The sequence below is a fragment of the Pinus tabuliformis genome, chromosome 2_1, assembly GCF_031772625.1.
Source record: "Pinus tabuliformis cultivar Carrire ecotype Pingquan chromosome 2_1, CPIR1, whole genome shotgun sequence".
In the NCBI taxonomy this organism is placed as follows: Eukaryota; Viridiplantae; Streptophyta; class Pinopsida; order Pinales; family Pinaceae; genus Pinus; species Pinus tabuliformis.
Genome location: NC_142299.1, coordinates 103,089,509 through 103,117,138, shown reverse-complemented (window position 1 = coordinate 103,117,138; position 27,630 = coordinate 103,089,509). Strand labels below are relative to the sequence as shown.

Sequence of the window (27,630 nt, the reverse complement as noted above, 5' to 3'; positions counted from 1 at the left end):
ATAATCTCATCTAAGCAGTCCATGGTTCAAAATAGTCATATATGGTTATCAAATTGTTCAATAATTTTCTTCATGACCCGAATAATTAAACAAAAAAACAAAAACAAAAAACCATGATTATGCTTACAATAAAGCATTTTCATTGTTAACAAATCATCTTTCTCCAGTAATTTTTCTAACTATTGCTCAAATTGGACAGGACAAATGGACAAGAAAAGAGAGAATCTTACATGAAGAAAATCATTGAACTCTTTTTGCTTTTTTGCTGCCTGAGCACCCCATGTCTCTTGCAACATCCGACCAAGAACAAAGACACCAACAGCTGTATAGCTGCACTTACAGATATCATGATCCTCACAACAAACAGATTATATTGTCAAATCTCAAAGCATTGTGAAAAAAATTGAACGATTCGTCACTAGAATTTATGTGATTTTGTGAATGCTCCAAGAACCATATCAAATCTATCTTACATATTTCCGTAGCTATTTTTGGCATATGCTCCACCTTCATGACCAGCATACATAAAAAGAGATCCCGAATGCTTCAATGAAACCTGTTCAAAAAAAGAGAAGCTTGAAAGGAGGATTAAGCAAAACCTCTTGAATGGTATGCCAACAAACATCATGACAAAAAGTAAACCATTGAACGGCAATATACAGCATATTTCTAATGTTGCAAACCATGTTTCATGTTTACCTTTGCAAATATACACACCACTTATTTTGATTTGAACACTATGCAACCCACATTACTTAAAATTCAAAATAATATATTGAGAAATACGGTAATATGGAAAGAAGTACAGTAATACATTGAATTTGCATAGTTTGGACTTAATCGTAAATCAAGATAGGCTTGCTAAAACAGAAAGCCAGGGTCTGGGAACAACTTAACATGCATTTATTCTTATAACAAGATGATTTCAGAAAATATTCAAAACCAATAAATAATCTCAATTGTTAATGCAAAAAGTAAAGATGAATATGAATGTACCTCTAAAGCACCCTTGCCATTTGACACCATTTCAATCATCTTTGTCCTGATCTGTTCATATTATCCCAAAACAATGTTTGATCATCAAAAATAGGAGCTAAATAAATGATAAATATCTATCAATTGAACATACCAACTAATTAATGCAGTGATTTTTATACTAACTGAAGATAAAGAAGTAAGCAATATAAAACATCAAGATGAAATACACCTTTAAGATATAACATTCATAACAAACACAATTTTTGTCTCCCGTGGTTTCACTGCAGATCTTGGCAAGTTTTGTTGGTCCAGCTATCAGCCAAAGCAGATAGAACAAAGCATAATCCAAAGGTGTGCTACATCAATCCACTGCCACCAACAAGGGCTCTAACCAGATGGTTTGCAAGGAACAAGTATCAAATGATGAAGGGCAGTATCAGAGTGAACTTTCCAATGTCCCACCAAGTTTCTGGACCAGGGAACACGGAAGTGGGGAGATGCACATGGGGGACATCTGGAAGCACCCCCAAATTTTGGCGAAATTTGGGGGGGGAGGATGACCTCAAGGTACCTAGCATAGGGATCCCCATCTCTAATAATATAATAATAATAATATGATAAAATCTCAACAATAACAACTCATCCCATGTGAATACATCACTGTGTGATGTATATACTATATAGTAAATAGTACTGAAGTCAAATTTGTAAATGTTATAAACATGATATAGATTCAGATTCAGTACTGAAATAAATTCATTCATAAACCATAAATGAAACAAAAATAGTCAAATATTGATACATTGATTTGAATTCATCATTCTAGAATCTAATTGGTACTAAGAAAAATGGTAGATACTGAAGTCTGAAATAGTAAATTGAAATTACTCAAAGCCAAAAATAGTAAAGAGTAGAATATATAAAACAAAACCTCAATTATGATACTCCATGATTATGCTACAATGCCCCTTTTTAGTTAGCCTTTTCTCCACAACCACATGTAAACAGTTCATAGTGTATAAGAGGGGCATTCCATGGCAAGCATGCAGTTCCACAACCATATAGATACTGTCATGACATTGTCTATCATTACCCTTGTTTGAAATGATCAAGTGATCCAATAGTGATATCAGAATTCTAAAAATAGATACAAACTTACCTCTTGGTCAGATTTCTCATTTTCAAACTTGGGATAGAAAGTAGCACGAATTTGAGAACAAGCAAAAGCCCTCTTGTCTACCACGAAATCTCCCACAACAGGGCCCTTCAGTGACCGCCCTTCTTCAACCGTCAGATTGCTGTTCAATACAGTGTCCACACTCTGCCCAAAAGCCGTTGATAATGGCTTTGCCCCAACCTGTGCAGCACCACTGCTACTAGAACTTGAGCTTTCACCCATCACGATCCTTGATGGCTTTCCTTGATCCCCATTATTACCACCACCATAGGTTGCAGATCCCTTTGCAACCCACAGTGTTTTCTGTCCAGCTTGACCTTTTGCAACAGCAAGTTTCTTTGATGAATCAGGTCCAATAGACGGTTTGCCACCAACACTAGTTTTTAAACCAGACAACTTTGAATCAGTGGAACTTCCAATCCCCCCAACAAACGACTCAACTGGAATAAATTTCTGCTTGGGCTGAGCTCTCCCAGCAACAAGGTTTACTGATACATCAGAAGAACTATTAACTGAGGAAGCTTCTAGAGCAATTTTTCCACCCCTGAAATCATCAGCAGATCCACTAGAACCTCTGCTTCCAGAATTAGTAGTCACACTTGCAGATGTCTGGACATCAGCTTTTGGCTTCTCTTTCCACATTAGATTTTCCATGCTCCATCCCCTATACGCACATTTATCAGCGTAAAGTTAGCATTCTTTCTTACCCTTGCATGATAAGAAAATGTGAACCATTAGTTTTAATCATCCATTATATAAATCTGCAAAAACCATAGTAGCAAAATACGTTAAAAATATAGACTCCTATGAATAAAACATGGCATTATAAAAAAGTTGTCGAAAGTACATCAAAAACATAAACACATGCACATATGGCCAAAAAGTATTTATTGAAAATAACCTAATAAAGAAACCAAAGAATTTTAAGGATTGGTTAAGATTATGGAATAGCATGAGCATAAAATTCTTCACAAAGTTCACATTTATAGAGTGCTGCCTTACCTCCTTGTGGTCAATGCTTTTTATATAAATCTGCAAAAACCATAGTCGCAAAAATATGTTAAAAAGAGACTCCTATGAATAAAACATGGCACTCTAAAAAGTTGCAGAGAGTACATCAAAAACACAAACACACGGACATAATGGCCAAAAAGTATTTATTGAAAATAACCTGATAAAGAACCAAGGAATTTAAGGATAGTTTAAGATTATGGAATAGCATGAGCATAAAATTCTTCAGGAAGTTCACATTTATAGAGTGTCGCCTTACCTCCTTCTGGTCAATGCTTTGAATAGGCTACTATAACATAATACCACATTATAAGAATATAGAAACATTTTAAATTCCACTTCATTGTGTAAATATTAGATGAAACATATAAACTGAGGCTACTATCACATGAAGCATATAAGCTTAGGTGAAAAAGAAAAGTTGTTTCCATATTTGATATGAACAGCATAAAATTATAAACATTAAAAACACTTTCTTTTTAACACTGCTATGTACTTGCAGCTTGCTTCTGAGATGAATTTGTTCCTTGATAGTGTCCAGTTTGCATATGGAAATCACAGGCTCTTAAAGGCTCAGGTATATAGCAACATTTTGCTGCTTGGCATGAAGCAACCTCAGCAATGCTTTTAGTTTCAAGTTTATTTTGTAACTTTGATGGATCAGATCATTATAACCTTAACAAGATCTGGGTTAAAACTAAGAATTATAAATTCAATGCCTGGGATACCTGCCTTTATAGTTTATCTAATTAACATGTCTAGTGAGTGCGCAGACACACATACAAAATGGAGTAGGAGACTATGTTTCAATTTATTGGCATGAATTTCACAAAATGATAGAACTCTAAATCTATCCCGGATGGGATGGAGGACATAATCAAAGGGAGAAGGAGCTCACGCAATTAATGAGGGAGGCATGGATATCACCTACCTTCATTGGTTTACGTGGGAATTTTAACTCATATTTGCACTCCCACTGGATCCACATGTGATTAAACTAATGTGGGGACACCTAGGGCAGAAGTTTTTAGATCTTGGTTATTCATGGGCAAAGATAAGTACTTTGTATCTTTCTTCTCAATTATTAATACCTTATTTTTTGGTTAGCCTCTTGTCTTTGTATTTTTTTTGCTTGGTTATAATTGTTTCTTCCATGGCCTCCTAATGAGGTTTGCAGGAACATCATGAATGTTGCCAATGCAATGATTATGGCAACAGATGGAAGCATTAGGAAGAATGAAGCAAGTTTGTGGCAAGAGGGTTCGCCCGGGATCGAGCATAAACTCAGCAAAGTGGTTGGTGTTCGAGAGGGAGACATTGTACAGACATCCAGGATCATGCCACATGGTCAGAAGAGCTCCTAGTTCAAAGGGCGCAGACAATTAGGTAAAGTGGAAGGATGTAGCCTACTAGAGCTCCAAAGGACCTCACATGGACATTGATGATGAGGGGCACATGCTCCCAAGGATGCGGGTTCAAGTCCCTTTGTACCTGTGAAGAATCCTTTACATCAAGAGGAGCCGAAAAGGCCCATTGAGCCAGTGAAGGATGCAGAAGGGCGTACATCTACTCATGGCACTTTCAGAGAAAGCAAACGTCCTAAGTACTGCTCAAGCTATGCAACACTAATGAGTCACATCATTGACTCCAAGCCATCCAACTATGAGGAGGCCACGAGCCAGCGAGTTTGGAAGGATGCCATGACGAAGGAATATCAATCGATCATGAAGAATGATGTGTAGGAATTTGTGTCAAGACCCAAGGGAAAGTCAGTGGTGACTTCCAAGTGGATCTACAAGATCAAGCATGTGGTAGATGGCAACATAGAGAACTACAAAGCCAACATAGAGAATTACAAAGCAAGGTTCGTGGCAAGAGGGTTCTCCGAGAAAAAGGAAGAGGACTATCAAGAGATATTTGCTCCAGTCGCCAAGTACACTTCTATTAGAACTAATATTTCTATTGCTTCTATTATAGATTGGAAATTGCATCAAAGATGGAATTGGAAACTGCTTTCCTCAATGGAGTGATTAAAGAAGAAGTGTAGATAGGGCAACCTCAAGACTTTGAGGCACATGACAAGGATTCTCACGTTTGCAGATTGAAGACCTTATATGGACTCAAGCAAGCACCTTAGGCTTGGTATTGTGGGATTGATGGATACCTGATGAGTGGTTTCACCAAGAGTGATGCCAATCCCGACCTTTACTACAAGGTTGTTAAAAGTGAGTTTGTGATCTTGTTAATATATGTTGACGACTTGTTTTTGACAGGAACAAAAGGATTTGCCCACGTGATAGAGGGAGCAATAATGGCAGAAGGAGCTACTTTTGTGATAGAAGAAGCAGTCAAGATTACCACATGAAGGCCTACTTCAAAGTCACAGGGAATTGACCTATGATTTCGAGATGAAGGATCTAGGTTTGATGCATTATTTCCTTGGCCAAGGGAAGCATACTATGTGAAAATTCTATCACTGCAACAACTGATTTATTTTTCCTACTTATTCCACAATAAGTTATTTATGAAATTACTTCAATAAACATTAAACTAAATATTGTTGTAGATATCACACTGTAATTCAGAAACAAACATATGCACAAGCATTAACACATTGACACAGATATTTTGGACAACAATCCCCGAAAAAACCCAATGTGGGAAAACTGGTGCAGCAAGGGAGGAATTTATTATTCAGCAATTCTTCTGTACAACAGGGTGCCAAACTGGCTTACCCACAGAGAGAAATAATTCTCCAGCACTTCTCCCAATCCCAGTGTCAGCTTAGCGACCTCTACGTGGCTCTCAAACCCTCTGGGTCAGCCCCTACTTGACTGTGTCAGCCCTCGGCCTCTCTGCGTCACTCACACAGGCTTAGCAAGTGACTACGCAGTCTTCTGCTGCCTCTGCGTCTGCCTCTCCTGCCTCAGCGTTGATCTCCAGTGGTTGATCCCGCCTCTCTGCTCTATACTTGCTGCCTCCTGACTGCTCACCAGACCACTGGTTCAATTTCTCAACTAACCCCGCTCCAGAAATTGAACTGAGTGGTCTCCCTCAGTGTGTTCTCCAAGTGAACCTCAAGCCTCCTCTTATACTTTTCTCATTGACAAATAAAAGGCCGAGATTAAATCCCTAATCAACGACTAAGATTAGATCTGGCTTGATCCATGACTTTTGGACAATTCTAACACAGTTTTATATTAATACACATTAATATTTTATTTTCCCTAAGTTTAGACTTAGGGACTCCATTAAAAATATTAATTATTTTAATATCTCCCAAACTGTTTAGAATCAGCCCAAACCCTTTCTGGGTATTGGACATCTCATGTGCCTTAGCCTCTCCACCAATTTTCGTGGCTAGAGCATATCCGATGCTACCCCAAATCAACACTCCCTCTTAGCGAGGACTGTGCTCTAGTAATACTCCTCACTGAGTATCACCCTGATCATCCGGCATCGGTCCCTGTGTTGATGCTAAGCCTCCCTACCCAACATCCTCTGCACTGTTGCATCCTGTACTGCTACCCATGGCTCTGCTACTGCCACTGCTGCATCTGTACAACTCCCTCTACATCCGTGCTGCTGCTGCTCTTTTCTCCGAACACTGCATCCGCACTACAACTCCCTCTGCATCCTTGCAGTTATCACTCCCATTTCTACTGCTGAAACAGGTTCTTTACCATCCCCATCTTTTCCCTGAAGTAGTCAAATTTTGTACTTCCAAGGGCCTTGGTGAGGATGTCTGCCACCTATTCTCCTGTAGGAGTGTAGCTCAACTGTACAGCTTTGGCCACAGTGCCTGACAAAGTGACATTGGATATCAATATGCTTCGACCTATCATGAAACAGTGGATTCTCAGAGAGCTTGATGCAATTCTGAATCACACATGATCCATCTTGAACCTACCACTGATCTGTCATGAGGTCTTGACACCGCCTCCCAGACATCATTTACCATTATGGAGTTGTATTCCTCTACCATCGCATCTAGCCAAACTTGATGTTGAGTTGCCTCCCTGAAACTGGCAGGCTCTCCCTCCTGAGCTACTAATCTCTGATATTTATCTGGTTGTTTTCGCTCCCTCTTATTGTTTCTTGGCGCATCGATGAAGTCCTCTGCATCATGCAGAATCTGATGAAGTCCCCTGCTAGTTCTTCCTCTGCCAGCAGGTGCTTCTGTTCGCTCCTCCTCCTCATCCTGAGAATCTTCCTGTCCTGAGGAAGAATTCTTTACTTTTGTTAGTTGAAGAGGCTTAACCAATGGCTCCTCTTTTGACTGCTCCTCGGAAGGCATCTCTCGAGATCTTCTGAAAGCCCTGTGCTCCATGAACTTTACATCTCGTTGTACTACTACCTTCCTGCTCCGTGGAAGATAGATTTTGTATGCCTTAGCGTTATCGCTATATCCTACCAGATATCCCTTTTCCACAGTCTGATCCAACTTCTTCCTCTCTTCTTCGGGTATGTAGCAATATGCTAGAATCCCAAATATCCTGAAATGACTAACTTCAGGTGTCTTCCCTGTGAAGACTTTCTCTGGAGTAATCTTGCCCACTGCACGATGAGGAGTCCTGTTCTGAACATAGACTATTGTATTGCATGCTTCTGCCCACAGGAATTTTGGCATATCCTGATCATACATCATGGCCCTAGTTGCTTCTACAATAGTCCTATTCTTTCTTTCTGCTACCCCATTCTGCTCCGGAATATATGGAGCTCTCCACTCTCTTCTGATGCCCTCCTTAGTGCAAAAATCAGTGAAGTCCTTATTGACATATTCTCCACCATTATCAGAGCGCAAAACTTTTATTTTCTTCCCAGTCAGATTCTCCACTAGAGCCTTGAACTCCTTGAATCGACAGAAAACCTCATCCTTGGTTTTCAAAAAATAAATCCAAGTTTTCCTTGAGTGGTCATCAATGAAGGTAAGGAAATACTCGGCACCACTGAGAGCTTTGATGGACATAGGTCCGCAGATATCAAAGTGTACCAATCCTAGTACACTCTTGGCATTGTGTTTGCTCCTAGGAAACGCTGCCTTGGCATACTTTCCTAGAACACATCCCCTGCATACATCATCTCGTTCCGTACTCAGATCCGAAACTCCTGTTACAGTGCTCCTGAGAATTCTTAGAGCTCCATGGTGCAACTGACCCATTCTTCTGTGCCATAGTTCGTTCAAGTCCTTGTCTCCATGACTACCTATTAATGCCATTGGTGATTCTAGTTGCAATCTATACAATCGATTACTTTTGATCCCGATCTGCACTTTCTTTTTCCAGCTCGAGTGTTTGACGTATACCTTCTCCTTGATGAAGTAGACATCATAGCCGTTGCCTTGTAGTTCAACACAGAAAGTAAGTTCATCCCCAATCCTGGTACATTCAGTACATTTGTAGCACGGAACCATTCTCCCGATTTTGTTTGAAAAACTATGGTACCCTTCCCTACTGGAGTACACTTTGCCTTGTTCCCCATGGTGATCTAAAAGTTCATCTTCTCTTCTCGATATTCTAAGAAACACTCCCTGATTCCCGTCATATGCCATGAAGCTCCACTGTCTATATACCATACCTCTGATGATGCAGCACTAGTCATACACACTTCTTCTTCCAGCCTGGAAGCCAACATAGAGAAATCGAAATCTCTTTCTCTTATGCAATCTTCAGAAAATTTGTGTGAGTCCCCTGACGTGGATGCCTCTGCATCGTGGTCTCGACTCATAATTGATTTTCCCTTTCTGTCTCTGATTACTTGCTCTGATACCATGTGAAAATTCTATCATTGCAGCAACTGATTTATTTTTCCTACTTATTCCACAATAAGTTATTTATGAAATTACTTCAATGAACATTAAACTAAACACTGTTGCAAATATCAGACTGTAATTCAGAAACAAACATATGCACAAGCATTAACACATTGACACAGATATTTTGGACAACAGTCCCCGGAAAAACCCAATGTGGGAAAATTGGTGCAGCAAGGAAGGATTTTATTATTCAGTAATTTTTCTATACAATAGGGTGCCAAACTGGCTTACCCACAGAGAGAAATAATTCTCCAGCACTTCTCCCAATCCCAGCGTCAGCCCGGCTAACCTCTACGTGGCTCTCAAACCCTCTGCGTCAGCCCCTGCTTGACTACGTCAGCCCTGGGCCTCTCCGCGTCACTCACGCAAGCCCAGCAAGTGACTGCGCAGTCTTTTGTTGCCTCTACGTCTGCCTGAAAAGCCCTATGTCTGCCTCTCCTACCTCAGCGCTAATCTCTAGTCGCTGATCCCGCCTCTTTGCTCCGTACTTGCTGCCTCCTGATTGCTCACCAGACCACTGGGTCAATTTCTCAGCTAACCCTGTTCCAAAATGTTAGGCCCCTATACTACTAATGTAACCCCCTATTGTTGTTAGTATAACCCACTTATTATATTGATGTACCCATGTAGTGCCCATATTGTTACTATTGTGCCACATAGAAGCCCACTATTGTTATTGTTGTGCCCTACAATATTATTGTTATGTAGGCTTTGATTGTATTGGGACCACTTAGACTCCTATATATAGAAAGGACGTATTTTCATTTGTATCATCCAAGAATTGTTCATTTATGTAATGTAAAGGAGGTTGCCCCCTCGAAGAGGCTGAATTATAAGGCGTGGATCTCTCTTTTCTATCTTTTTGTGAGCTAGTTTCATAACATTTGGTATCAGAGCTTTGGATTCTAGGGTTTCGCTGCTCCAAACAGGTCATCGTGGCATTTTCGCTATAACTTTTTTTCTGTAACGTTTCAGAAGTTGCAAAAAAAACCCATTTGAGAAGAAATCGCGCTGAACCTTGGGTCCGAATTTCAGATCTTTTCGCGCGATATTTTCGGAGATATGATCTGCGGAAGTTGGTCTTTTTGGAGACTCCTGAATTACACTCAAAATAGGTGACCTGGGGAAAATCGTCATAACTTTCTTTCTGAGCATCGGATTGAAATTTCGTAAGAAGGTACAGAAAGAGGACGGACTGTAGTTTCTGTTTATATATTTTTCAGAGTCCAAGGTTGAAACAGTGACACGTGGCACTTCATACAAGTTTGCTCTACTGAACTAGTCTATAATCAAGTCACTGTGGGAGATTTCGCATAACTCTTTCTTGGAGAATCCAATTTGGGTCAGACTTGTGGCATTGGAAAGAGGACACAGAGGGCTACTGCAGGTCACAAGTTCAGAACTTAAAGATCCGAAAGTACAGAGTTACAATCGTTTCAAGGTCAAGCTCCTAAAATCAAGAAAAAGCAAGATGAGGAAGTTTGATGGCAAGGATCCGGTAAATTGGATACTTCAGATGGAGCAATATTTTGATCTACATGGTGTACAACTGTTACAAAAGGTATGTATTGCATCTTCATATTTAGAACCAGATCAATTTTTATGGTATGAAGGGCTTTGTTCTCGTAAAAAACTTGTTACGTGGTCAATTTTCACGGAGGAAATGATAGCACATTATGAGGATATAAAGAGCAACACCTTCTTTAGAGCAACACCACAACAATTGGAAAGAGTAAAAGGGCTTTGTGACATAATGGAAAGAAAAATTATGGAAACCAGGAAGCATACCCCTCACAACTATAAAGATGGAAGTGTTGTTTCTCCCAACCTTCCACAACCTACAAGGGTTACACCACAACAATTGGAAGAAAAAAGAGAAAAAGGGCTTTGTTACAATTGTGATAGCAAATGCACTAAAGGTCATAGGTGTGCTGAGAAGAAATTATTTTACATAGAATATGAAGAGGAGGAAGAAAAGGATCAAGAAACATCAAAAGAAGAGGATATACGCCAGGACACCACCTTGGAAAGAAATTACCACTCCTCAAAAGATAGAAGGACATATCAAGAAGAAAAAGGTTCAAGTAGAGAAATATCATATCGAGCATCAACAGCAAGTTCTCCAACTTTTAAAGGATAACGCCACTTCGGTGCAAAATCAAATGAAACAACGGGTAGATCAACATCGTAGTGAAAAATGTTTTGATGTAGGTGATTGGGTATTTTTACTGCTACATCTCAAGCAAGCTATTCATGAGAAGGAAATGTTGGCAATACTACATGCACTTAAAAAATGGCGACCTTACCGAATGAGAATACTCTTCAAGGATGAGGATGTGGAAGCATTGTTTTTTGCTATTTATATTATCCAACCAAATTGGATAAACGAAGCAAGGGATGAATGGAAGAAGGACGAAGAAGTATGGCCACTTATTCAAAAGTTGCAAAAGATCCCAATTCAAGCAATATTGCCAGAAATTGAAGAGGAAGGAAAAATCATATTGGAACCTGGAGCAGTCACAGAAACAAGAACCCGACAGCTACGAAATCGATCAATTTCAGAGTATCTCATCAAGTGGAAGAACTTACCCGCTGAATATTCCACATGGGAGGACAAGAATTTTATACAGAAGCATCAAGAACTACTCAAGCGTTGAGGACAACGCTTTTTGGAGGAGAGGGGCATGTTAGGCCCCTATACTACTAGTGTAACCCCCTATTGTTGTTAGTATAACCCACTTATTATATTGATGTACCCATGTAGTGCCCATATTGTTACTATTGTGCCACATAGAAGCCCACTATTGTTATTGTTGTGCCCTACAATATTATTGTTATGTAGGCTTTGATTGTATTGGGACCACTTAGACTCCTATATATAGAAAGGACGTATTTTCATTTGTATCATCCAAGAATTGTTCATTTATGTAATGTAAAGGAGGTTGCCCCCTCGAAGAGGCTGAATTCGAAGGCGTGGATCTCTCTTTTCTATCTTTTTGTGAGCTAGTTTCATAACACAGAAATTGAACTAAGTGGTCTCCCTCAGTGTGTTCGCCAAGTGACCCTCAAGCCTCCTCTTATACTTTTCTCGTTGACAAATCAACGGCCGAGATTAAGTCCTTAATCAATGGCTAAGATTAGATCTAGCTTGATCCATGATTTTTGGACCATTATGAAGCATAAAAACTATGGTTGAAGGAAGAAAACTAATAACTTGAAAACTTGAATTAAAAATACATGAGGTATTTAATAATAATAATTTATTAATGTATATAAAATGTATAAGTGATGATTGTTTACAATGAGAACCCGCATTTATATACCTAAGCAGGTGTTCTTTCGTGCATGGACATGTCTTTTAAACATGCCTTTTCACTTAATTTAATGACTATTTAACCTAATTAATATTTAATTATTTAATATTTATATTTATTTTATTTAATTACTTGTTATGAATTATATTCATAACATAGCCCCTTCCTTCAGAAGCTTTGTCCTCGAAGCTATATTGCCGGTAATTGTCTTTGCGGTTGTCGTCTCGGCATATGGAAGGTCTCTGTCACTGGTGGCTCAGCATCTATAATTCGCTAATAACTCTATTTTGAGTCCAATGTTGTCTTCTTCTTCTTTTCCCTCTCTTTTTTTTTTAATAATTTTTTAACTCTATTTTTTCAATTAAATTATATAATTATAACTATATATATATATATATAGATATAGATATTATAAAGTTATAATATATATATATATATATATATATATATATATAATATGTAATTATATATTTTATAGATCGCTTTTATAACCTTTTTTTTTTAAATTAAGTTATTATAGGATTAGGATTACTATATTAATGTAATGTTTATTGGCCTATTATATTAACCTCATAATATATATAATATATAAGACCACCTATCCGAACCGTACTGAAAATGAGGCGTGACGCATCGAGACCCAGCCATCTAGGATTTAACGTGTCAATTAGGAACGATTATACAACCGCCTCTTCGATGGACACTGGAAATGACAACGATAATACCATGACGGACTATTGGCAGCAGCAGCGACCACTAGTTTGGCAGTATCATTCCACGTGGGAAATAGTTGAATCGAACAATTGCGGGGTTTGGTTCAAGAGATTTGTCGTCGCTGCTATATACGGGGCTTTTGGTTGGCTCGAGTTCTTGTAGATTCAATAAATTTGCTGCAACAAGATCCTCGTCCAACTCGTCCCATCCACAGTCCTCGTCTTGAGCATGTGAACCGTCTTGTTCTTCTTCCCTTGCGATGTAATCCAGTAGCACATCGAATACAATCCAGTCGGCGTGATGGGTTTCCGGCACCACCCCCTTGTGCGCAGCCACCGCCGTCAGCATTTCGACCATGAAATGAGCAATGCTAGCGTTGTCGCCCGATGCAAGGTAACTATTGCCCATGTTGCAGAGAGCGACGAAGTTTATGAAGAGGTCGATCGCCTCCCCTATTCGGTCTGGATCTCCGCAGTCTTTGAGCAACGCGATGTGGGCGACGAGAATGGCGTCGGAGGAGCGCGCCGACAATGGCAGGTCGGCGAAGAGGGCACTGGAAAGTTCCGCCACCACAAATGCCACGGTGGACATTCTGTAACCTTCCGCGTACTCGACCGCAGCTGCTTCTTCGAAATCTTCCGCTGCTATGATATTGAAGACATTATCTAACAATAACGCATGGCGCCTCAGCCATTCCAAATTATTATCTCCATTTTCTGCCATTTTGTTGAATCCCTCCCCTAAATATATATTGCCATCTGTATTTACATTCTATGGCAAACATAATATTATCCTCTTCTCGAACTCTGGGCCACTGCGAGCAACGAACTGTGCGGTCTTATCCACGATATTTCGAATGTCCGATGGAGGATGGATGATTCCGATGGTTTTGGTGTGTGTGGCCAGCGACGCAGGGGTCGATGACAGACTTAAGTTGCTGAGATTCTGAATTGTTCCATTATCTTCTGTATTGCCTTGGTTAGGAGATATAGATAGTGCTTGAAATTCCAGGTCCATCCCAAATTCAAACTTAATCTCTCTGGTTGTATCATTACTCTCTGATCTAGCAGGCTCCTCTTCTTCCAACAAAGTAACATGATCATCTTCTTTTTGATCTATATCAGCTACATGAGAATCATTATCTTCATCTAGATCATTTTCCTTGTTATTGCTTTCCTCTCGACTAACTTCTGCATATGAATTTTCTAAACGCTGAAATGCTTCTTGAATTTCACTAAAATGTTCAACGCATTCAGGACGTGAACGTAATGGCACATTGTGCGATGAACAATGTTTAAAGACTCACATGATTATATCGGGTGCCATGGTTCTGATACCACTGAAGCATAAAAACCATGTCTGAAGCAAGAAAACTGATAACTTGAAAACTTGAATGTAAAAAAACACAAGGTATTTAATAATAATAATTTATTAATGTATATATTATATCAAATGTATAAGTGATGATTGTTTACAATGAGGACCCGCATTTATATACCTAAGCAGGTGTCCTTTCATGAATGGGCATGTCTTTTAGACATGCCTTTTCACTTAACTTAATGACTATTTAACCTAATTAATATTTAATTATTTAATATTTATATTTATTTTATTTAATTACTTGTTATGAATTATATTCATAATACATTCTAACACAGTTTTATATTAATACACACTAATATTTTATTTTCCCTAACTTTAGACTTAGGGACTCCATTAAAAATATTAATTATTTTAATATCCCCCAAACTGTTTAGAATCTGCCCAAACCTTTTCTGGGTATTGGAGATCTCATGTGCCTTAGCCTCTCCACCAATTTTTGTGGCTAGAGCACATCCGATGCTACCCCAAATCAACATACTATTGAGATCCTTCAGAGATTTGGGATGATGGACTGCAAGTCCATGGCCACTCCCATGGTGACACAAATTCAGATTTGATGGATCCCACTACATATGGGCAGTTGATTGAATCTTTGATGTATTTGATTAATACCAAACCAGATATCTGCTTTGCGATAAACACCCTGAACGAGTTCATGGTGGAACCAAGGCATGTGCATTGGGTTGTTGCAAAGCATGTTTTGAGATATGTGTGTGGTACAGTCAGTTATGGATTGAGATATGTCTCAAATGGAGAAGTATTGCTGCAAGGATATACAAATTTCGATTGGGCAGGAAATACCAAGGATCAAAAAAGCACATCAAGATGTTGCTTCAGTTTGCGCTGCTATGATATCCTAGATGAGCAAGAAGCGAACATTTGTCGCACTCAACACTGCAGAGGACAAGTAATTGCAGTTAGTTTGGCGAGTCGTGAAGAAGTATGCCTTTGGAAGTTGCGCGCAAGGTTGTTGAATTAGGTGTGGGAGTCGACTATGATACAATGTGACAATCAAAGTTGTGCAAAGCTTTCAAAAAATACAATTTTTCATGAAAGGTCGAAGTACATTGAGATCAAGTATCACTACATTCGAGATGTGGTACAAAAAGGAGCAGTGTTGCTTCATCACATTTCTACAGACAAGAAGATTGTTGACTTTCTCACAAAGCCTATGTCGAGGATGAAGTTTGTATACTTCTGGGACAAGCTTAGAGTGGTTGAGAATGTCTCCCTCGTTGAGAGTGAGTGTTGACATTGTAGCATCAGGCGGACACTCTCCCTAGGTCAAGGGTATTAACTGGGTCCTGTGTAATGTGGCTAAGGAGAATGGCCAGGACACCATCAAGACCAAGAATGCTCCCCTAGTCAGAAGGTTCTGACCATATTTCCAAGGGATACTTGGCTACTCGGTAGAGTGAGTGCCCCAAAGCATTGGGAAACTATTTACCATTCAAGTTGTTGAGAAATGTAACTAGTATCAGTCTTCATAATTGTATTTGGGTCATGATGTAATGTATTTGTCAAAAGAAATAAAAAGAAAAAATTATTATAGAAGAAAATTATTTATAAGCATGGGTTTCATTCTCTATTTCTTTTATTTCTAAGTCAAAAGCACCCATTGTGTGCTTCTAGGGTTTGTGTCATGAGTCATTGTCCATGTCATTATGATCTAGACCCTCCTTGGGCTCATTGTGTCAAAGAAATAAATTTATTTTATGTAATTGGTCATGCAAAACCTCCTCCATCAAGTCGACCTCAAACATTTGTCAAGTCGGACTCATAAAGGAGATACAACCACTATATATAGAGGAGCATTTTGACCTTGTAGTATCCATCATTATTGACATTTGATCTACGATTTTCTAGCAAAAAGAAGAAATACAAAGGAAGTCAAAAGGAAGGTTTCATCATTGTGAGAAAGGAAACTAAGAAAAGAAGAAGGGCACCGAATTCTGCTCACTTTCTACCACACATGCGAAGAGATATGCAATAGAAGTGTGAAGGTGCAAGAGCAAGAGTGCAGGCTGAATTTCAGTGTTGCAGAGAAGGACCAAGACCCTTGAAAGAATTGTTTTGTGTTGACATTGGAGAAGTTTGACTTAAGTTGACATTTGAAGTTTGGCTAACTATCTTGGAGGCTGACCTGGTGGATTGGAGAAGGTCTTTGTCTTGGTCAAAAGGTCTTGGTTGTCTCATTTGTTTTGGTTCCTGAAGAAAATAAGAGATTTGTTTGGGTTTTCCTCTCTAGGAGAGGTTTTAGCCCTGGCTTATAGCCTACATCTGGTGTCCATTTGTCTTTGATGATCTTCATGTTTTGGTAGTTGTTTGATGATAAAGAACATAATAATAATAATAAGTAGAAGAAGAATCTATTAAAGAAGTAAAAGCACATCACAAGCAATTATCAAGTTAAGAGAAATCATCTTAATTAGCTACCTTAAGGATTTCTCAACATGGTATCAGAGCTATGGTCAGTGGAACAAAGCAACTAGAAGATCACTTATGTGCTAAGGAAAAAGGGTTTCAAATCTACATTTGAAGGTTGAGCCATCTAGAAGGAAAACTGAACTATTATGGCACATTTCTGGGCATCATTATAAGACTATACCTTTGCAATTAGGCTACAGACCTAGGTGATTAGGGTCACAAACCAAAACTTGACAGCCACAATAGTGAGGAATCGAGTAGCATTTTGGAGATCCAAATAGCTAGGCTATAAGCCTAGTCAAGGTCGAAATCCTTAAGAGAGAAATCTGAAGTTACAAGGGTTTTGTGCATAGTTGCAGAGGCGACCGAATCACATACTTTAAGGACTAGAGATAGTCCTTATGACTAGCGAAAGGTTCAAGTGTTAAAAGGACCAGGACTGAGTTATTTAGAGGCATTGTAGGCCTGTTATAAAGCCAAAATCATTATAATCTTTAAAGCAGGCGAGATACCTATGAAGGAGGCAAGATCCCTGTGAAGAAAAACGGATACCTATGCACATATATAGAGAAAGATTGAACAACATAATTAACATAGAAGCCAACCTTGAAATCTCGATCTTGGAGGAAGAATATAGCAGTCTTTGACAAAGATCGAGTTCAAGAAACTTATGCATTGTTGTCTATAACAATGAAAAGAGAAGCCTATTTGAGGACATGTAGCAACTCCTACATCATACCCTAATCAGAAGTTGAGAAGAGCAATGGAATCATTTCTTGAAAAAATATTCTTATTTAGCTTTTCGAAGAATCATTAGAATGAAATCTTTAAAGCATCTAGTATCTTGGGACTAGCTTAAAGGAATATGAAAGTTACAAGTAGTCACCTTGTATTGCTCTCGAAGAAGAGTACATTGCAATAATTTTGAAGTCAATCTTTGATCTTGACACCTTTGGAAAATTCATCTTTGAGAGTAACAAGAAGAACACGACATCTTGAAGAAACTTTTGCAACAAACTTCTTGTGATCTTAGAAAACTAAGGTATGTAAATTTTGAGGTATGCATATTTGTTTTGATAATAATTAGATTAGCGTTTTGAGATCTCTTTTTTGAATATAGGGTTTGTAACCTTCATACTGTTGGAATTTATTGGCATCTTGCAATCCCTAGTTGATGTTTGGGAAACCTAGTCAAAAGAGAAACCCTAACCCTAATAAGTATAGAATTGAATTTGAAATCCTAAAACTGATATTTTGTAAAGATAACATCATAAGACTTAGGGTTTGAATCTGGAAACCCTAGGAATTCTCCCCCTCTAAAGATTCCATGAAATCCCTAGTTTACTCTTGTGCTTTTATACTTTTGGTGGTACTTTTCAGTTAATATTGCAGGTACATAAAGAATACCAATCTGATTTATTTATATATCTACCTTTATTATTTGCTCGAATATAATCATTTTCCTTATATTTTCCTTGGAAGGTATAATTTAAAGATTTTGCATATAAAAGAAAAGGATTATGGCTAGATTCAGAGGGAGTCTTCAAAGGGAAACTTGTAAGAAGCATTGTTGCAGAAGGAATCCTTCAATAGGAAATCCTACAAGGTTTGTAAAAAGAGCATCTCAAAGTATGTAAAATTGCAAGATCTATAGCAAATAAGAAGATTAAATCAACCCTTATAATACTATTTATCTTTGGTTCACTTTGGTAAAACCCTAACCTTTAGGGTTCACTATAAAAACCCTGGCCTTTTAAGTTTTATTTACGATATCTAGAACATATGATGAAACCCTAGTTATTTTAATTTAGGGTTTGATGAATTAGGATTTATGACAAAACCCTTATAATAGTTAATCCTAGGAATAAAACCCTAGGTGTATATGTTTTTGTATGGTTGAAACCCTAACTTGGTCTAGTTGTTGTATATCTAATATTTAATATTAAAGTTTTTTATGATGGTATCTAGGGTTTGTGACAAACCCTAGCAAAGGCAATTGTAAGAGTCTAGGGCATGAATGTGTAACCCTAGTTGTTTGCTAACTAGGTCTATGATTGAATATCTAAGTTTTGACAACCCTAGATGCTCTTTTTGTGATAATAAGCTAACCCTACATTGATAAAGTTCATTTCATGTTCTTGTACATATATGTTTGTATGCTTGGTTATACTTGTTGGTGATATTTGCATGTACATTATTTGCAAGAGATTGTAAAGTTGTAAGTTTGGCTCATGTTTGATGATGACCTTGTAATAAGCATGATCAAAAGAGGGAGTTGTAACAACCTCAATGACATTGAAGTTTACTTTGATGATTGGAAGACAACCTTGTTGCCATATGAACATAAGAGGAATGAAGTTTTAAAAGGTCAAAATCCTCCAATGACATAAACGAAAGAGCTTGTGTATTTGGAACAATAAAAGTTATTGATGATGGACATATCCAACTAGTTAAGAAAAAGGTTGGATGAAAGAAAGTGTATATCCTCCATAGTTGAGAAAGAGGACATGATCTAAATCCTCTGATGACATAAAAGAAAGAGCTTGTGTATTTCGAAGTATAAAAGTTATCGATGATGGGCATATCCAACAAGTTAAGAAAGAGTTTGGATGAAGGAAAGTGTATATCCTCCATAGTTGAGAAAGAGGACATGTTCTTGGAAACTTGAAGAACATTGATAAAGAAAGAATGAGATTGAAGAATAACTTAAGCACTACAGATGGTTATTTGTGTTTGATGAGGTTGTGAAGAAGACTCGGTTGTTTTTGAGAAATATTGAGTTTGTGTTTGGTGCTACTAAAGAAGTTAGAAAAGGAAGCTTTCGTTAAGACTTGTTAGGATATTATGGTGAATTAAATAGCATCAGAATGATTGAGGATCCTGGAGTTTATGCTAGCATATTTATGATAAAGTACCAGTATTGGTTGGGGTCATGAAGCTGTTGAATGTTCTAACAATTTAACAGGTAGTTGATGTGTTGATCTCTCCCCCAGAAGTTTGTGTGTTGTGGATATCTCTGATTTGGTTGAGAGGGAGAGATGAGTACCATAAACTGCCTATATGATGGTACTTGGGAGGACATCTTGGCCTGGTTAGTATTGAGATCTCAGTTGTTGTTTGGCCTTGATGATGATGTGTATATTCCTGTGTGGGAGGGTATCTTGGTCATGTGGAGCTTCGTTGTTGTGTTTGAACACCGCTCACAAACAGAGTAAGTTCCTCAGATAGAACACCAAAGGACACCGCTCACAAACAGATCACAGATCAGTACACCAGTATTCTTGACGTGGTTAAAACCTCAAAGAGGAAAATAGTCCATGGCCTGAGCCAACATGTCCACTTAGGTAATTTATTAATGTAAAAGAAATAAAATTTACATAAGTTTCTCCCATGAACAGTCACCTTACAAATGACCCTCCATGCTCTTTAAATAGAGATCATGGACCAATCGGGTGTTAAGCCACGGATCAAGTGTAGGTAATACCGAGGGGAGAATGAACCGTCAGATAACTTCATGTCTAGAACATATCGTGATCGTCGGATTATAAGTTACAAAAATTACATACTAAAGAAACATACTTTACCTAACTATACACTAGACCAAGTTATACTTAACTATTTCCTATGTGTCAAAATATCCTAACAGTATGTTGATAATGTGGTGGTTGTGTCTACGGATGCAAATCCGCTGAAGAAGTACAGAATTGAGACGTCAAAGGCCAAGAGGATGATCTTGGATGGAGCCAAGGATCACATGGTGTGCCACGTTGCTAGCAAAGGAACCGTTATGGAGATGTGGGATGCCTTGGCCACATTGTATCAGGGATCTTCCGAGTAGCGGAAAATGTACTTAGAACAAAAGTTGAGGTCTGCGCAAGATGCTGAAAGGAGAGCGTGTGGATCCCTTTCTCACAACGCTGAAAGAGACTCGTGATGAGTTGTCTATTGCAAGGCATACACCTCAGGATTCAGAGTTAGTGAGACCGACCCTCAATTTTGTCTCGGATGAGTGGCAAGTCTTTGTCCAGAGTATCCTGGGCAAAACAGCATTGCCTAATTGGGATGAGATGTGGGCGGCTCTAAGGAGAGACCTAGTCAAGGTCAAACTTGACGGAACCAGCAGCAGTCGTGGGTCGAAGCCCAAGGAGGAGGAGGAGAATGCAGGCCTTGCATCGAAGGGACAGCAAGGGCAACATAGACGAAAGAAGGACGTCTCCAAGGTGAAATGTTTCAGATGTGGCGAGATAGGCCACTATGCATCCTAGTCTCCTCTGAAGAAAAAGGACAAGGATGAAAAGCACGATCCTAAGGTTGCAACCGCAAAGATCGACGAGGAGTTCACCATGACAGGCGAGATACCTCCAGGAGGGAGGTGGGCTGATTTGGAGTTGTAGTTTGAAAGAGCTATAGATGGGCGAGATCCTTGAGGATTCGACCTCTCGGATCAATACCTTGCTACGAGAGCCCAGATCAGGAGTAGCAGGATGGACTAGTGTCGGTTGGTGCCGAGGAGTGTAGGGGAGACAATTGCAATGGCTAGGAGCGCCAGAGTCTGAGCAGCGCAGAACAGAGTTGGCAACAGTGCAGATGGCACAGAGCAGAGGTCAGCAGCAGCACAGTAGATTCAGAGGGTCAGCGCAGAGACTAGCAGCAGTCAGCTCCAGCATTCACGTGGTATCATACTGAACACAATTAATCCAGTAATTTTGGATGTTTTTTAGTTGCTTCTCTCAGTAACTGAGTTGCAGTACGAATGCAGTGTTAGCAGTGGTAGTGCTAGCAGCATTTGAGAGGGAGTTGTAGTACAGATGTAGCAGTGGCAATGGCAATGTCAAAGGCAGCAGTACAGTTGCAGCAATAGCGCAGTAATTGTTGGACAGCATGTTAGACATCAACAGCACAGAGGACGATGCTTCAGAGTCATAGCAGTATTCAGCAGCAGCGTATTGCTAGAGCACATTCCTCGCTAAGAGGGAGTGTTGATTTGAAGTAGCATCGGATGTGCTCTAAGCCTCAAATTTTGCAATGAGGCTTGGGCACAGGTATTCCAAAGAACCCAGAAAGCATTTTGGGAAATTCCACACTAAAATCATTTTATTAAAATAATTAATATTTTTAATGAGGTTCCCAAGTCTAAACTTAGGAAAATTAATAAATTAATCGATATTAATCTAATCAAGGGTGAAACTTCTAGAAAAAGACACGGATCAAGCGAAAACAATATGAGCCTTTGATTATGATTTAATCTAGGTCATTGGTTGTCCAACAGGAAGATATAAGAAGGGGCTTGAGGGTCATTTGGAAAACACACAAAGAGACTGAGGAAATCGATTTTCTGAGGTGAGAAGTTCTCAGGAGGTAAATAGATTGAGGAGATCTTGTAGCTGAGGGGCAATGAGAATCCGAGAGGACTTTCCGAAGAATACTGACAAAGAGGCGGAGAGAAGCTTGTGGAGGCAACGCAGTAACTAGGAGGACTGACGCTGGGCCAGTCTGGGCCAACGCAGCCTTGACACACAGCCAGAAGGGCCAACGCAAAGGAGAAAGTTGCCTCCCATGCAAAAAGCCGGAACAACTGGAAAAGCTAACGCAGTGGGCAAAAGAGACAGCGCAAAGCTGACGCAGAACCTAAAAGGTTGATGTAAGGCCTACACAAGGCCAGCGCAGAAGTAGTCGGGGTTAGCCAGTCTTGTTGTCGGATCAGTGGGAATCTGCCAGGTGAAGTGAGGTAAAACTCACTCAGGTTTTCCGCCGTTATTTTTTCTCGGTCACTGGTTTGTCGGGAGGGCAACCAACATTTGTATTCAGAATTTTCTCCTGCATAATAATAAACACTCAGAGCTGCTGCACCGCTTTTCCCGCATTGGGTTTTTTCGAGGACTATTTTGTCCAAAAATAACTGTGTCTTATGTATCTTGTTCTTTGCTCAGTTTCTTGTTTCATGAAATCAAATATTTAAAGAAGTGTAGGCTGCAGAAGTAATTTGATTCAGTGTTATTTAGAAAGCAACTTGAGAATGTATATTAAAATCAAGTAGGTGAAGTAGATTCAGATTTGCTGCAGTAGGGGTTTCTTGAGGATTCGGAATTTTCACAAAAACATGTGCAAAAGACAAACGAAGACAAGAGGACACAAGATATGGCAGATGCCAGGGACAAGACAAACCCCAATGTGGGGAAACCCTTTGATCAAATCTTCTTATTATTTTGCAATAGTTTAGCAGAGTGAGAAAGAGTACAAATATCATAATTACATGCCCAAAACAGTCTTGTCAAAACAATAGTCAACTACAACCCAAACCAAAAAGTCAATGGTGGTCAAAGCAGCTCCAAAATGTCCTCCAAGCAACTCGGTCAACATCAAAAGAATTCAGCGTTCCAAGAGGGTCAAAGTCAACCCAAAAACAATTTGGTCAACACAGTCAAACAATGTCGTAATTTCTGTGGTCAAAGGTTGAAGTCAACACTGAAGTCAAACTAGTCTAACTATCCCAATCACCTTGAAAACCGTGCAAATCAATGCAATCTTCAAAAAACGAAATTTTGCCAAGAACAAAGTCAACACAAGTCAAAGTCACCCAAGTCAATGTTGTCCTATTTCTTGAAATTTTCAGCCTCCAAAACAATCCTGAAATCTATCCTCCTTTCACACGTGCGAAGTAGGGAAGCCTCCAAGTTGTACGAACCAATCAAGAGAGGAGAGAGAGAGATATGAGATGAGATGAGTGATGTCCAAATGAGAGAGAGGTCACTCCTATTTATACACTTCGTTGAGGGTGAGGAGACACATCTATTGGGCTTATGAGCCTACATTTGACTGAGGCCAACCTTGACAATTTGTGCATAAGAAAGAATAAATTCAAAATTCCATTTCTGCTTGTCAGAATGAGATGATCTTTATATCAAAATTGGACCTCTCGAAAAGAGGAATCCAATGCAATAATCATCTACATCATATGAGTTTTCCTAAGGTGGAATTTGGACCTAGTTGCCAATTTTAACACTCCCTCTCAACTAGGGAGAATTCCACTTGCCAATCCATCTATCATCATCATGCCATCTTGTCATCATGTACCATCCCTGTCATCACTGCCCTGCTCTGTTGAGCCATGAAATAATAATGAAGTAAACGTGATCGAGAGTGAGTCATAAGATCATACCACTCTCCACTGACAAAAGTCAGTTCTTAATCCCAGATCAAGTTGTTGAACACTGTGCAACCTAGTCATAGCGAGTACGTTAGTACACGATGCATCCATCGGTAGTGCTATGGTCCCTAACCATATTTTCCCAACTCATTGGCCAGATGAGAGGTACTTCCCATGAGTCTCGGACTCTATGGGTAGTGTTGTCCCACAGAATGTCTGGGCACCGCAACAACGGCTCAGATCAGGGGCTGTCACCCTTATCCCCAATCTCTTCGTTTAAGTTGTCTCCCTACAGCAAGCTAAGGGGGGTAGACCCTATGGAAAAATGGAATGAAGAACTAGTTGAGAATCAACCAGTTCGGGAGACATAGTGAAGCGATCAAGTACTTGATTAAGATTTAGCAAGACTTATAGGATTTGATTAGATTTTAAACAATTGATACCAGCGTCTTATGGAGTCAACGATCTTGCTAGGGAAATTAAGACCAAGTAATCAATTAGCAACTACTGCTTAGATGAATGACTTATCTTATATGAAATGTAATTCCTAAAACTAATGTGAAATGCAAGAATCTTGATTAATTTTAGTTAAATGCCTATTTAAATGTGAATCCTCCAATCATTTCTGTGTTGAGCCTGATTTCGTAGTAATTGACAGAGAGAAGATAAGGAAAAGCACACTAAGGTGTGATTAACGATACCTCTCCTGAAATTCTAACATACCCAGTGCCTCTGGCGCTGCAGAGAGTTGTGGCTCTGACGACTGCAATGTCACTTTTAAGTACTATTAAAACAGGGTTCTTAAGCAAAGGTTGATGGATACCTATCTCTCTATCGACCAAGCTTATGCTTGGAAGTAAATTTTATTTATGCAAAACTAACTTATATGCAAATGCACCAGATGATGAGAAGATGAGATGAAGTTAGATTCAAAGATGAAAAGATGTTTATGTCATAGAAACTTCCAATACCCAAATGAAATGTTCGTTTTATTAAATGAAGACTCAAAATTAAACCCCTGAAGATATTACAATTAGAACACGAGCTTATTTCAAAACTTTTTGATACAATTATAGCTCAAAGAGAACAAAAACTTCTTTGCAATTAATATCAACAGATGCTAAAAAAATACTCAGTTTTATGAAACAAAGGATATGCATTTTATCACAATTTCATGACAGAGTACTTAATTTTCAAAAATTAATTTTTAGGACAGCAGTAAGAAAAACTTTATGACAGCAGCAATATGACAATGAAAACAATAAGCTATCAATGATGTCTTTATGCCAAAAATTTACCGAAATTTTTCCAAACTTGCACACATGAATTACCAAAAAATTTCAGCCTATTATGTGTGATTTCTGAAATTATATCAGACCTAATATACTTATTACAGCCAGCGATTAAAACATGAAATAAGCCTAATGATGAATGCACAACTCAAGAAATTAATTCCTTAATGTATTAGACAACTTAGGAACTGATTTTAGGCTAACCCACATGAAATTTTTCCACTATTATATTTCAGACTTCAGAAACAGAATTATTCAGAGATAATAGTGACCCAAAATGTAGATGTAGGCCAAATTCTTCATACACATCAAACATAAATAACTTATTAATGTATTTAGCAATTTTTAGTTAATTTCAAACCACTTAGATGTGTTTTTCACCACTATTAGAAAGGTATGTGACTGTTGTAGCAAACAGCGAGGAAAAAGATGGTTTAGAGATCAAACCCTTAGGCCCAAGGCCTTGAAGATCACTTGCCCAAGTTGCCAAAAAAAATTCAATATCAAAAACACAAATTTTCTGCAAAAACCCACCAATGATTAGCTTCAAAAAATCAAATATTCAAATCAAAAATGGGGCCAGGGAATCTAGGGCCAATGAGAGCTAGCACTAGGCCCAATAGAACTAGCGTTGGGCTAGGAGAAGGCAGATCTAGGCTTAGGAGCCCCAAAACTTGAAACCCTTGTTATAAAGATAAAGATAAAGATAAAGAAATAAAAAAATAAAATAAAATAAAAATATATATATATATAATTAAATTAAATTAAAAAAAGATAAAGATAAAGATAAAGATAAAGAAATAAAAATAAAAATAAAAATAAAAAAAATATATATATATATATATATAATTACATAAAATTAAAAATAAATAAATAAATAAAATAAAATAAAATAGAATATTTTGCTACAGATCTTCAGATTTATTGCAAAATCTTTAATGGCTAGCCTTGTAAAAAGATTTGGGATAAGATATTTCCCTTCAGATCTGTCTCAAAACCCCCATATCTGCTTGAAAAATCTCAAATATGAAGATTTACTTCACTGATTTCTCATATCTATTCCTGCAAACAATCTTTGAACCCAGATCTTGCCCTCCAGGGTCTAGATCTAGCTCAGATCTGAAGATTTACTTGGCTGATTTCTCAGATCTATTCCTGCAAACAATCTTTGAGCCCAAATCTTGCCCTCCAGGGTCTAGATCTAGCTCAGATCTGAAGATTTTCTTGGTTGATTTCTCAGATCTATTTCTGCACAAGTGAAAAGAGAAAAACCCAACACCCAATATGTACAAAAATAGAGAAAATCTCAAAAACCCAAGTGTTAAAATTCAAAATTATGTTACAAAATTTCAAATCTACACAAGTAAATAACAGATCTATACAAATAATTTACAAATCTATCAGATCTGAGTATGAGTCCAACTCCGCTCCCAAATCTAATAATCTAAGGCTCTTACTATTTATATCTATCAAAATTTCCACAAAATATTTAAAATATTTTGAAATTTTAGAAAAGTACTAGTCTAAAACACCCTGCAGAAAGAAGATTATTGTTAGATAAATCCTGAGGCTTATATGAAGTAGGCTCTTTAGAAAATATGTGTTGAGAATTGGCTGGTCCAACCGAAGACTATCCCCAAACGCTCAATGAGAACCTGAGAGATCTTCTGCAAACACTAGATCAACCATCAAATCAAGTAGAGAAATAGAACAACAATAAAATTCTGAAGAAATAGAGATACCTGCTACTTCAATCAAAATAAAAATGTTACCCTAGATCCAACAAACTGAATAAGATACCTGTATTCAGATTATTCTAAGAGAGCTATTGATTGATAGTTTTCACATAATATTAAGCAGAAATTAAAACAATGTTACCATAAATTCATGAAGAGGAACACTACAGCACGTTGAAACCCCAAAGACTTTTGCATTAATTCAAAAAAGTATACAAGAGAGCTTGAGAGCTTAGTACACAATCCAGAGATCAGATGATCTCAACTGACAACTGACCTCCTATTTAAAGATAAATCTTCCAATGGCTAGTTCGAGTGATCCTTGTCAAAGTAATCTCGACTATTGATGAAGATCAAAATTTCTTTTAATCTCATCCGTCGAAATTTTAATTATTGAGAAAATTTCAAATTTTTCAATTAAATGCATTTTAATTAATTCAAAAATTAAATTTTTGAATTAATTTCCTCAAAATTTTGACTTTGACTTAACCCTAGGGACGAAAGGCTTAAAATTTAGCAAAATAATTAATTTACGTTAGTCCCTGGACTTCTTAAAATTTAACTTTATAAGGACCCACGAATTTTACCTTTGGAAAATTTAAATTTACCTAGGACCTATAATTAATTAAATTTTTG

General features: G+C 38.2%; 1 protein-coding gene across 3 annotated transcripts in view; it reads right to left on the bottom strand.

Moving 5' to 3' along the window:
- Window positions 1-27,630, bottom strand: part of RNL (RNAligase) — a 420,780-nt gene that overhangs the window by 366,093 nt on the left and 27,057 nt on the right. For 2 of the 3 annotated variants that reach the window (XM_089402248.1, XM_089402247.1), the window contains 4 exons: window positions 2,138-2,819; window positions 997-1,047; window positions 474-556; window positions 231-330 (listed from right to left, as the gene is read on the bottom strand). In XM_089402248.1, coding sequence (XP_089258374.1) covers window positions 231-330; window positions 474-556; window positions 997-1,047; window positions 2,138-2,819 — 916 coding nt within the window. Of the gene's footprint in view, window positions 1-230; window positions 331-473; window positions 557-996; window positions 1,048-2,137; window positions 2,820-3,157; window positions 3,188-27,630 lie in introns of all 3 variants that reach the window. The other variant, XM_089402249.1, reaches the window with a different exon arrangement.